This window comes from Schistocerca gregaria, chromosome 2, assembly GCF_023897955.1.
Source record: "Schistocerca gregaria isolate iqSchGreg1 chromosome 2, iqSchGreg1.2, whole genome shotgun sequence".
Classification (NCBI taxonomy): Eukaryota; Metazoa; Arthropoda; class Insecta; order Orthoptera; family Acrididae; genus Schistocerca; species Schistocerca gregaria.
Genome location: NC_064921.1, coordinates 244,559,259 through 244,573,308, shown reverse-complemented (window position 1 = coordinate 244,573,308; position 14,050 = coordinate 244,559,259). Strand labels below are relative to the sequence as shown.

Genomic DNA, 14,050 nt, shown 5'->3' with positions numbered 1-14,050 from the left:
AACAAGTAGCTAGTCTCACAGAATTTGTCATACCACAGAAAGACAGTTTTGCCTTCTGGAACTTCTGTCTGGCATCTCATACAAAATTTCTGCAAACCTGTCAAAAGTGATTCCAATTTGCTGGATTCAAAGATGAAGCACACATGAAAAGCTCTGTGACATCAGTGTATGCAGGTGTACTAGCACTACTACTACCACCCCATTTGATGCAGCACCTTCACTGGTTGCTTAATTTATCGGCCTAACTTTCCATCATTCTTTTGCAACAAAACATTTCATTTCCATATGAAGATACACTCCAGAAAAATACTTTCACAAAAGACTTTCTAACATTTACATTTATGTTAGATGCTACAAACTGCTGTTACCAGTTTTCATTTTGTATCCTCTGTACCTCAATCATTATCAGTTATTTTGCTTTTCAAATATGAAAACACTACTAAAAGCTCTGTTGTCTCCTTTCCTAATCCAATTCCCTCAGCATTGCCTGACTTATTTTTACTACACTCCATTGCTCTTGTTATACTTTCCCTTCCAACCACAGCCGTTGCATCTGCAGTGCTCAGCAGTCCCTCTCCAAATACACCAAAGGTCTCAATGCAGATTTCACATACCAAAATTACCCTCCCAACCTTGTACAGAAACAGATCTCATATGCCTTTTTTCTCCAGTCACCTACTACATCACACACTCACACAATCCGGGTACAAAGGAGCACTCCTCTCACGACTCAGTACAACTCTGGATTGGAGCAACTGAATCACATTCTCCACCACTTGTCGTGTTGCCCTGAATATCCTACAGGGTGTATACTACGCCAAGGAAAAAAAAAAAAAAAATCCCAGATTTTTCCCAGATTACCCCGTTTAAAAAATATACTTTTTCCTGGGCAAAAATACACTTTCTCCGTGCTAACTGACAGTAGGTTTTCTGTAGACTTTTCCTTTGGAACTGTAAAACTTGTCACTCCTTTGAATGGTTAACGTTTCACACACTAGAAGTTACTGGGGAGGAGGGGGGGAGCGGCAGAGTAGATAAGGTTTGGAAAGACCTTTGATGTGCAGCAACATATACGCTGCATATTTTTATATTACGAAAGTATAAATTCGAACTGCACCAAACACAGTACATTAGTTTCCAGAGTGTTGAAATCGAAATTGCGATGTCTTTTTGTAAGCCAGTCATATCTCATGCCACGTGATCTCGGCAGCCGATGACAGCAGATATTCAGAGCATAGGACAAGTGTTATAATCAGCCAATAACAAGATCACTGTTACGTAGCGTGAACACAGAAAAAGGAAAAGTTAATGGTTTAAATTAATATACATAGTATAGCTACAAGAAAAGCTAAGCTTTCACATATAATACTGATCTATTTTGCGTGCATTATACTTTAATATGCATCACAGAAATGTGCCAGTAAATTTAAAATAATGATATAAATGTCTGGTCTTCTAGGCTCGAAATTCTTGGAAGTGGCTGGTCCTCAAAGTGTTCAGTTTTAAGCACTCTGTGATTCAAGAAATTCATCACACTTTCTCACATGTAATATAATTCATCTTGCATAAAAAAAAAATTTACTTTGAAAGTAATGCTTTTTGAACCACCGTTCACAATACTATCCCGAGACTGTTAGAAATAGATTTGATTTAGCAGCTGCCAGAGAGTGCCAGAAAACAGGCATTATTGTGCATGCAGTGGTGTAGGAATCTCACATGTATAAAGCACTACGAGAGCTTAAATTTCGCCATAAAAGAAACAGGACATCGGAGAATACACCAAAAGCATCGGAATTTCGTAAACCATACTAAAATGCACAATTCAGCTTGAAGTGCACATTGGTTTTTTCCAGATTCACAATGAAGTAGGTCCCATCTGATACTAAGCTTTTCAGTGTGGTTTTTGGGATGTAAATTTTATTGGAGTACCAGTACTGTACTATCCCATATTTGGTTCTTTATTATGGCATAATACCAAACATGGCAGAAGATGAAAACATGCACTTGAAATTCAGTGAACAGTTGGAACTAGCCAATACTGTGGAATGAAACACTTCGTTTCAAATAAATTGATTGCCTCAGCAGAAAGATTAATAAAGCCAAATTTCTTCAGCAAACCGACAAAAATAACTTCATTGTTCTGCAAGGCGATTAATGCTTGACTGCTTATAATTTGGAAATAAAATAAAATCAGAAACCTTAAACTAATAATATATTTTTGCCCTCCGTAATTACGTGAGTGTATTGTAATTCACTTGATAGCTTCCAGCTGCAGAAATCTGTTTTGTTTTCATTTGACGTGGGAGCTGTCAATAAAGAGGAAACAGTGAAACACTTAACGCAAACAGGGGTCAGTTGGTGACTAATCCCCTCCCCACTACAACTCAAAGAAATCTGCGCATGTGCGAATCTGTCAGCTAGGGCGTGTGAGAAAAATTTTTCTCGCTAGCATGCGGGAGAAGGTACTGCTCATACGAGAGTCAACTTTGCTGCATGCACATGAGCCCACTGACAACTGGTCAAACGAACCTAAGACCAGTGTTACAATATCAAATTTCTTTGTCAAACTGATATGTCAAATATTCAAGTCAAAGAAGTTTGATGGTGTAATAGGACACTGTCAAATCTTGTCTGTTGTCAAATAAATTTGATCAAATCTAGAGATTCGATGTAGATTTGATAATAAAAGTCACTTGTCTTCTGTTCACTGCAATGTGAAATGTTACCACATGGAGCTCTAGCATCGCTGCAGCATTCTGTCATCTGTAGTATGTTTATAAACATGGCCGGTAAATACAATTAGTGTGTACTCTCAATTACAAAGTTAATAGAGATGTATGAAGCTGATGAGGCACTTTTTAACTTGAGGCACCCTGAATACAAAAATAGATTAAGAAGATTGGAGAGCTACGAAAATATTGTGGAGGTCATTAGCTGTGAGATATGACTGCTTGCACAGCAGCAGACAGGTGGGATTTGCTGCATGTGACATCTTGACACACACAACCGTCCACCTCTGGATATATCCAGGCTGCCTTCCAGCAAGCTGGTATAGAAGAGGAGGATTCAGTTTAATAACTTGTGTGTGTGTGTGTGTGTGTGTGTGTGTGTGTGTGTGTGTGTGTGTGTGTGTGTGTGTGTGTGTGTGCGCGCGCGCGCGCGTGTAATTTTATTTTGTAGTTTTCGGACACAAAATGTAATTGATTTATTTATAAAATAAAAATAGTTCTTAATGCCCATAAAGTGTATTGAACATTTATTTACCTTCAGACATTGGTCCTTTAGTGCTTTATATACTGCTGCACATATTTCAGGTATTATTTTCGTTAATGTGCACGTGGTATTCGAGTGCTGTACCGTAAGCTAGAGTAACTCTCTCCTGTAGCAAGGAATCTGAGTGTTACACTGAGCCTGCCTTCTACAGATATAGCAGTTATTAAGTGAGTATTGTGCTTTGTGATATGAGGATATACTTCACTGAGCTCATACTAAAATGTATTCTGATCCATTCTTAAGTAATTTATGTACGACTTGATGTCCTCCACTGCAAGGTCACTTAACAAGTTTTGTTGAATGCTTTTACCATCTCATAGTAAAACCCATCGCTTCATTCATGTGCACACAGTGCAACTGTGGTACATGCAACTGCTATGGTTAATAACAAGTTGTTGTTGTCAGCCACCTTGAACTTTCACGAAAAATATGACGACGTTGTAATAACCCTTTTTAGCGTCACGTCAAAGATCTTTGTCACATAAATTTGACTAATATTTGATCAAATCTTTGACAAAGAAATTTGATAGTCTAATACTAGTCTAACGTAAACAATTGTGATGTCCCGCTCATAGAAAACAGTTTACTGTTACTAAGTATTACATAGTCTTCGCCCTAGGGCCTTTGACATATTTTTGCTGTTTGCAGACGCTCGTGCGCACACAGTGTTTTATTGTTGTAAATGGTGCATTTCCTTTGCCACTAAGTTTTATTTTTTCCTCTCATTTATATTTTATTGCTGCAGTATCATTCTCCAGTAGCAGGATACAGTAACATTCTCTGATAGAGAATCAATTCTTACCAGTCAAAATTACAAAAATTTAACTGAAAGCTAAAACAATGAAAAATTCCTGTGTTTTTCCCGGTTTTCTCCCAGATGAAAAAATTCCCAGATTTCTCAGTTGTCCCTGGTCATATACACCCTGTCCTACCAACTATCCTTCTCGCTCCTCCTACAGTGGTATTCCATCGCCTACCAAAACCATGTAATATCCTTGTCCATCCCTACTCCACCCTTTGTCCCAGTCCCTTGCCTCACGGCTCACACCCCCTCAATAGATCTAGATGCAAGACCTGTTCCATACATCCTCCAACCACCACCACCTACTCTAGTCCGATCATCAAAGGCAGGGATACCTGTGAAAGCACTTATATGATCTACAAACTAAGCTGCTACCATTGTGCTGCTTTCTGTGTGGGCAAAGGTGGAGCACACAGTTGTTGTACATGCTTTTCAACAGAACACACTTCTTTAACCCACTGGTCTAAGTCTCTGCTAGTCTCTCCACTGCTCCCACCTACCCACCTCCTGCTCCCACTACAAAACTACACTGTTTTCTAAATGACCAACACAACCACTAGTCTTTCTTTTCCCTCCTCTACTTTCTGTTTCCTCCCAATCCCCCCTTCCCCAAGCCACCCAACAGCACCTAGCAGCCCTTTCTCACTTATCTTATCTCCACTGTGTCTCTGCATGCTCCCACGAGCAGCACTACACCTTCCTCCACCCCTACCCCGCTATCGTTCACCATCCCAACCTCCTCCTTACCCCTACCTCTCACAGAGTGCTTCTGCCATCAGGCACAGTTGCTGTCCACAGCCTAGCCACAGAGGCCAGAGACTGTGGTCGTGTGTGTGTGTGTGTGTGTGTGTGGGGGGGGGGGGGGGGGGGGGGTAGGGGGAAGGGGGTGCACGTCTGTTTTTTTGGAAGAAGGCCTTTTGGCCAAAAGTTTAAATGTACAGCAGTCTTTTTGTTGCACCTGTCTGCCTCTCAATGTCTCCTCTATAGTCTGTGTAGCAATCAAACCTATTATGACTAGTGTCTTTATTCCACTCCACATTTTCCACTGTCTGATTTTCGCTTGTTATACTTTTGTTGATAATCATCTCACAGCTTTTTATCAAGACACTACTGATTAAGGTTAGAATTTAAAGTCTCATCAATATAAATTTAATTAGGGACTGCACAGAAAAGAACAATTTCTTTTCTTCTTACATTAACTACACACCTCGAAATGGTGTAATAAATAACATATTTCAGTCTTGTTCTGTATCTAGGCATAAATATCTGAAACTCACTCTGCATTTCTATGCAAACAGTTGTACTTACCTGCCTGTCCCATGAAGGACCCAGCAGGCGAATGCCCCACCTGCACTGAGCTACACGGACCAGGTGAAGATGTCGGCATGAGGCCTGCTGGGCTTGGAACGTGCAGAGGATTCGATGGAGAATTAGCGAGTAGTCCTCCTGGTGAAGCATGAGGCATCATCGAAGGTGAAGGATTGATGTTAGGTGGCATTGATGGAGGTGATGCTAAGTTGAATGATGTTGCCGGGCTTGAGCCAAAACTCTGATGCTGACTTGCCTGTAAAGACAGTGAGTGAACCAAATATATTTGTAGTTACTTTCGCCACGCCTCAATGTGGTGCCCATCTTTTCACTGGATACCACTTTAGTGGGTTGTATGTCTAATCCCTCGGGCACATAACTTCGCAACATGATGAGTGCTAGTAGTGTCTAATATTTTATCTGTTAATGACATTACAGATGGAGAAGGGTAAAAGCTGGTGCTGGCATGTAGACTACACTAGCAAACAAACACCCTGGTGAACATCAGGCTTAATGTCAACTTACAGTCACCATAAACAGTGCCTTCAATTCTCAGTGTATAAGGCATTGTGGAAATGGAGTTCAGTCAAGTTGTTACAAGCATTTTGTTATGACCTTATGCACTCATCATTAATGTTCCTTGTTTCCAACCAGATCACAGTTTAATTTCCATTATCAAACCTTTCCTATAAATTGTGTTTCAAATTATACTTTCTCATTACATCTTGGTGCAAGCAAGAAACCATCAAATAATACCATTACTTATAAAAACAGCTTAAAGAAAACTAATCATCTAAAACATGAAAGGCTTTAATCATGCTGTGTATTATGAAAATGATAAGTTGGAGATCATAGGTGTGGCAATGGAAATAAAATATCAGTTTCAGTGAACATTTTGAAAATACCGTATTGCCACACAAAGTGAAATGAACCATGGCAATCAATTAATTAAAATATTTTAACAATCAAGAAAACACTGTCTTAAGCAAGAAAGACACCCTGAGATAAAGAATAGTTTTTTTTTTGGCTTACAACTGAAAAACCAGCAAAGCCCTACAAGACATGTTTTCATCTGTTTTATTCGGATACCAGCATGCATTTGAAGGGAAATGGTGTAATTTTAGTGCAATTTCTGGCTTGCATTAGAAGAGAAATACCATAACTGCAGTGCAATTTATGGCTCCCATTCAAGGAGAAATGGCATAATTTTAGTGTAATATTTACAGTCTGCTGTAACACATTAGCACATGATAATCATTGCCACTGTCTATAAATATATTTAGTTTTGGTGTCTTTCTTTCACATTTCTTTCCCTATAACTTATTCTGCACTAATGTAACGTGCAGCCACAGACAAGATCGAGAAAAAACATTCCACGTGAATCGCAAAACTGCTGCTAGTTACCTGCGATATGGCTGGGTGAGGGCTGGCTGGAGTATGTGGGTTGCTTCCGGATGGTGGAGTGAGTGGAGGATGGAACCGGAGGCCTGCCTCCCGCTGCTGTGCTGGCGACTGAGGTCCGCGATGGTGGGAGCCCAGAAATGACATCCCACCACCTCCTTCTGAATCCATCGTCACTGGAGATGGCGGATTGTCATCCTCAGACTGTGATCTCCTTCTAAATACTGCTGTCTCGTCAACATATTTTGACAGGAATGCCTGGAAAGTTTTCAGCATTTGTCAAGCAAAGCAGAACCTCCTTACTTAGTTTCAACAAAAGACATACATTAGATTCTCAAACATCTGCATGAAAATTTGTAGCTTTATCTGGCTTTATCCAACACATAAATACATTTTCACCAACAACAGCAATGCCATGCAGAAAGAGTACCCAACACGTAATGTTGTGATCCAGTCAACAGTAACATAGAAAGACAAAAACTGAATCATCATCATCTCTTGGCACGGTGTGTTCTTTCTTTGCAAGGAAAGAAAGTAGGGTGGGACACATGTATGAAAATAGTGGTATGAAGGGAAGTTGAGGGACAGTTAAGAGACAGACTGAGTTGAGGTGGGAGGGTGATACTCAAGACTAGAACTAAATTTAGCATGTGGGGAAGGGGTGGTGGTAGGAGGGCATAGGAGACAAAAACAAAGCGACAGTTCAAAAGAGAAATAATTTTATTCATTTCTATGCATGGATTATTTATTTATTTCTTCTTCTTTGTGGATGGATCACTTAGGTCCACGTGTAATCAACATTTGTTGGCCTTCCTTTTCACCCAGTACTCCTTCATATGCAACGAATGGGCTAGTTTTCATTGGGCAGACCACGTATATCGGTTAGTTTTTCTCTCTTCTTCCTCAAAACCCCGTGTGTTTGTGATTTTTTTTTTAATGCCATTTCTGTCATGTAGATTTAGAGACACTAATTCTCTCAGGTCTTTTTCCGTCTGTTTGTACCAGTTCAGTCTTGCAGTTTTCTTCTTTAAAAATGTATGGATTTTGTGCATTATCCTGTCCGAGTCCATTCTTTCTAAAAGCCCCATGAATTGGATTCTTCTCATGAACATCATGTCTGTTATTTTGGAGATATTTTTATATATTTCTGCACTGGGTTTCGGATAATGCAAACTGTCTTATTTATTTATTTGGCAATTGATTTTTTAAAGAAATTTTCCACTTCATGAGGTTCATGGCCGGCCAGTTTGAGATTGTTCACGAACGGCACTCCCTCCCAATGAGCACCTACCTGCAGATTTGTTGGAGTCTCAGTAATAGATTTTCATAACAGGAAACAAAATTGCTCACTGACAAACTATTGTTTATGATCTATTGCACTGAAGATTAGAGAGTGCATTTATCAGTATAAAAAAAACAGCTTCGCTGTACAGCTTCAATGTTCACGCAAGACATTGCTGATTCACAGAATTTCACCAGCTAGCCCTGCCTAATGGCGGAACTTACAACTACATTGCACTTTAATCACAGATTACTTGCAGTAATGGTTTGCAAATAAACAGTGAAAATGAACCAAAACGTGTGTTGTCTAATTACATTTCACTTGCCCATCAGACATAATTTTGGTAATACTTGTGTCCCCCGAGTACATGAAGATCATACAATGATTTCTCTGCTGTTACCACCACTGACTATAAGGTTCATATCTCAAAGGTCACCCAAATGGACCACACCAAACAAATCACACCATTTTTGTATTACTAAAGCTCATGTGTTAAATGTAAAATTATCTCCGCTATGGTCTGCAAGCTCCCAAAAAGTTACCTGTTCCATTGCAATTCTCTTAGCACAAGAATTTTCAATCTGTTGACAACACTGATTTTTTACAATTATGTGCCTACTTTATTCATAGAAAAGAATGTCTCAATATGGCAGAATGTAAATAATTAAGGCGTCAAGAAAACCATTCACCAAATAGTCATTGACAAGCACGTAAAAAACAATAAAAAGAATGAAAAGTGTTAAGAACATTATAGATTCAATAGAAATAAGTCATGTCACATACGTGGTCATGGTCGGCCGCTTTGTGGGGGTTGAAGGGACCAGACTACAAAGGCCATCAGTCCCTATGCTGCCCATACACCATTCACCAAATAGTCATTGACAAGCACGTAAAAAACAATAAAAAGAATGAAAAGTGTTAAGAACATTATAGATTCAATAGAAATAAGTCATGTCACATACATGGTTTCTGCTGGTCATGGTCGGCCGCTTTGTGGGGGTTGAAGGGACCAGACTACAAAGGCCATCAGTCCCTATGCTGCCCATCTTTATGTAGTACATTTCTTCAACTATGGGAAAATGGAAATGGATGCCTTTTCAGTTTACAGACAGGCCGTATTTTCCCAGCATTTCTTGCCTGATGCACTTATGTAAGGAGGCAAAATAACTTCAGTGAGCTCATGTTTATAGCATAGAGGTATTTATACCTTATTAAGAAAGGTCTTATTTGCAGTTATTAAGTGACCATTTATGTGAAAAAAACTCAACAGCTGGAGCTGTCAAATTGTCCACCACAATGAAGAGACTACCCCCAAGCATAAAATGCTTTCAATATGTATTTGACAGTGACGATTTCATTGTCCCCGTTATCAATGGCTGAAATACTTTTTGCAGCTTGATGGTATCAAATGCATCACCTCCGCCTCAGCTCTCCCAATACCTGAAGAGGCCCAGAGGCTTAAATTGCTTCCTCTGAAACAGAAAGAGGTCACCTACAGTCTGTGAGATGAGTGATTGACATTGATAGTTCAAAGAGGGAAATGGTACTGCTGTCTAATGTGGTTTACAGCACTTCATGTTTGTTCGCTACTGCAAGTGTTCTCTAGCAGCAGAAACAAAAGTGTCAATAACATGCACGTTCTATTTGTATGCATGAATTTTTTTTTACAGTTGCTACTTGTAATATAAAATCTTGAAAAACTGAAAAAGAGTTATTTAGTATCCAATATGCTGAAACATCATAAAGTTATTTGTTAGACCTCATGAAGGAAATGAAAACTATTTTGACAAATCACTGAACATTTAGCTTTTCTTTCCATTGTTAAATATTAGGATTATTAAATAGTTCTACAATGAGGAACAGATTAATTTATTAATGTCTTAACAGTTATAATATGAAGAAGGTACTCTCAATATGATGATACACATAGGTCAATGGAGTGCTTCCACCTTACATTCCTGAGTGTGTTGTATTTACGCCAATGGACAAACACCACTCACATTACTGTTAGAATATGATTTAGAACAGTCTTCTTTGGCACTGCTTGAACTATCACTGCTCCCTCATGGATGTATAATTAATTTTTGACTCATTCGTCCGCAACACCTTCATTTTTGGATGCCTCTCTGACGGCACTTGCAGTGGTGTTCAACATTTGTCATTTGACTGTCGGCAGCTATAAGATGATTTTTCAACTTCAGAGATCATGAAATTTTTTTCCTATCTGCAGCAACATATTTTTTTATTTATGCTCATACACCTTTAATGACACTGAAGTGACAATGGATGCCCAAAGATTTCATGCCCATGCTTTTTAGAAATTTCATCAATTACATATGTTAAAAATTGTGGTTTCTTTTGTGTCACAATTTCAAGCAATCCCACCTTTCTCAAAATCATTTCTGAAAGCTACTTTTTTTCGTTTCAGGCACTGAATATCACCATCTTTCTTTGTTGCCGGAGTTGGTGTCTTATCATGAACAATGGAATGACAAGGGACATGGTCCGTAACAATCAACTGGTGAACTTATGAGGTTTGTCATAAGTGATGTCTCGTGCCACATTTGAAAAACAACACTGTTCATCTCCTTGTAGTAATCACCTATTATTTTTTAATGAAACACTGACAAGCATCTTCGCACAAAGCTATCTGATGTACCAGCAAATTCGTGTTCTTGTCAAACAGGCACTTGAACAGCTGAAGCCTATGTCTTACAGCTCTGTATGCAATGAAAATTTGCTTCTTTTAAAAAGAAGTTTGGGATATATATACAGCAGAGTCCCATTAATCTGAACCCTGCAAATCCGAACATTCAGTTAATCCGAACATGAAAAATGTTAGTCTAAATATGGAAAACTGTGCAGTAAACTGATGTACATACACACTATTTTAATTTACACAGTACATTAAATATGTACTAGAAAAATTGACAAGGAAACATTAGGTTTAAACAATGCATAACAATGAAAGAAAAGCTGTCGAACTTGGTAAAATACAGCAGACATTCTATCCCTACATTTTAGATGACAAAAACTCATTGTTTTTTGGCGTAATCAAGAAAGTCTATTATATGACCACAATTGTGCCATTGTCTCATAAACATCAAATCAGCAGGTGTCGCAGTGGGCTGTTGCCCCAAATAACACAGCACGAGGTTAAGGGTTTCTGTTGCGCCACTGTGTGTACTTTGTCGCATTCAGGCTCATAGTCACTTCCATCACAGCAGTCCACTTCTTCCTGGTCTTGAGTCACAGCAGTAAATAAATCAGCGTCAGAAACGTTCTCCACACATCCCCATCTGCTGCCATCCACTCATCTACGTCTCCTTCACTAGCTTCTTCACATCCAGGGATGGTTTGTATCATTTTTAGTAGATTTTTCTCTTCATTTTCAACTAGGTTGTTCTGAAATTCAAGAGATCTCCACTATTTTCTCAGAGTATTTTCTGAAATGTTCTGCCATGTCTCAGAAGCCCAATAAACAACATCCTTCACTTTGGTGTTTTTTATTTTCTCCACTAAAGGAATGCGATCATTTTGGATCAGGATTCTTAAAAACTGTTTTCTGTAAATCAGTTTTAATGTTTGCAGTAGACCCTGGTCCATCGGCTGTACAAATGGTGTAACATTTGTTGGCAAAAACTTCGCCCCAATTTCTCCATCACATAATTGTTCAGAGTTGGGGTGAAATGGCACATTATCAATCAAAAGGATTGCACATAGAGACAAATGATTTTCCTTAGAAAACCGTCGAACAGAGGGAACTAACTGGCTGTGAAACCATTCTCTGTACAGCTTACCACTAATCCATGCTTTTTTCTGGTTGCGATAATATATGGGCAGGGACTTCATGATGCAGTTTTTAAAAGCTCTGGTGCTAGCAGATTTGCTGATCAGCATTAAAGGCAGCTTGTGATTACCAGCAGCATTGCTGCACGCTATTGAAGTCACACGATCTTTGCACATTTTAAAACCAGGAGCAAGGTCTTCTGCTTTTGATGCCAGGTTTTTTGTTCCAATGCCCTGAAATTAAGGCCAGTGTTGTCAGCATTACATGTTTGTTGGGGAGAATACTTTCGCTCTCTCATCATTTTTTCAATCTCACCCAAGAATTCCTTTGCTGTATCACGGTCAGAAGAAAGCTTCTCTCCAGTAATTGTTAGCTGACGGATTCCATGGCGTTTTTTCAATCTGTCTGACCAACCTGTACTCTCACTAAAAGACTCATCAAGATTAATTAACTTGTTCAGGTAAACAGCCTTCTCCTGAGCCAGTGTTCCATTCAAAGGAGTTCCCCTTTTTCTTTCCTGTGTAAACCACAGGAAAAGAGCTTCATCCACTTTATCGTACTGGGACTGTTTCAAAGTCTGTCGAATTTAGAGTGTTTTTCCCGAAGATGTTGCACAGGACTTTTCAAGCTTCACTCTGTTCTTCTTTCAATCACAAATGGTTGCTTTACCAAAACCCAGTTGTGTTGCCAGTTTAGATACATTCTCACCATGGTCTATCTGCACATTATCACCACTGTCTATCTGCTTCAAAGCATTCAGTTTTTCTTTTAGAGTTAAAGTTGTATGTCCGTTTACTTGTGACGAAAATATATACACCACTACACCTGAACGAATACAATACAACTGTTAGGCATGCCAGCGATCGATAACTTAACATAATCAAGCATTTTGCGAGCCAACTGGTAGTGCACTGATTGCAGGCACTACAAAGGTCTCAACAATGCACAACAACTGGGGCACAGAGTGATAGTGAGCCATTGTTCCCACACTTCTTCCCATTTGTTACCATGGTGTACCTACTAACCTGCTGGGTATACTTCATTCTCATCACCGTAATTCCGGTTAATCCAAACAAATCGGTAATCCGAACAACATCCAGTCCCAATTAATTCAGATTAATGGGACTCTACTGTATATGACAACAAATAACATTTTTCTTGAAATTGACAAAGTTGTCACTTGGTTCTATCTCAGCCACTTCTTTACTGGTGTGTGCAGGCTTGTTGTGCCACTCACACATAATCTATACTACACTGTTTTCCCCTATTGGTACAACAGTATTCTTGCTCATTTCCAGTGCTCTGTATTTCTCTTAATAACCTGAGCAACTGGAAACAAGGTCTCAACTTTTTCCTTTTCTTTCTCAAAGTAGTCACTCATCAAACACAGGAATTCGCAGACATGGCTGTGTAGTGCACACTTCTTCCTCCATTTCACTTCACATGTTGGGCTGGCACTGTTTGTTGCACTGAACATTGTTTAAAATGAAACAGAAGCAAATAAACAATAACAACAACAAATGAAATAAACTATGAAGTGAACTACTTAAACATACAACAAAACAACAGCACCAGCTGCACATGAGACACTCATGGAACATTTCAGACGTGTGCAATATGTTTGCAGAGCAGCAACATAGCTGCTTCTACCTGCTCCAGTGCAGTCCATTTTTGGTTGACTATCTGTGATTGCTTGGCAATGGAACTATACTACTGAGATGTCAGTACAAAAGACTAATCTCCAAGACTACACATCAGATATTTCAACACGCGTCAAGTAGTGCATTTAGGCAGATTACTGTTCTTTAAACATGATCGATCTTAATCCGTCAGACATATTGAAAACCACCTGTGAAAGAGTGGTAAATGGCTCCAATCACTGTAGCCCACTCTACACACACTAGCAACTCATGAATGGAAGAGATTTCTGAAGTCTACCAGTAACACAGTTTATGGTGAGAGAAAGCAGTAACATTCTGGTCGTTCATTAATTCACCACCAAGTCACTACAACATAGTTACACGGCTTTACAATACATACATTGTCAACAACAGACACCAGGAAGATATCATATTTATCACTCCAATCCCTTTTCCTACTAACATTACATAGGTTACTGACAACATCACACTTACAAATTAAGTACCGCTCAGCTATTGTTTATAGGAATGTTGTTTTACATGAAAGCTCACTC

General features: G+C 39.1%; 1 protein-coding gene across 1 annotated transcript in view; it reads right to left on the bottom strand.

Moving 5' to 3' along the window:
- LOC126336775 (mediator of RNA polymerase II transcription subunit 14) overlaps positions 1–14,050 on the bottom strand; it is a 173,038-nt gene that overhangs the window by 39,206 nt on the left and 119,782 nt on the right. The window contains exons 20-21 of the mRNA XM_050000788.1: positions 6,788–7,042; positions 5,384–5,639 (exon numbers count right to left, since the gene is read on the bottom strand). Coding sequence (XP_049856745.1) covers positions 5,384–5,639; positions 6,788–7,042 — 511 coding nt within the window. The remainder of the gene's footprint in view (positions 1–5,383; positions 5,640–6,787; positions 7,043–14,050) is intronic.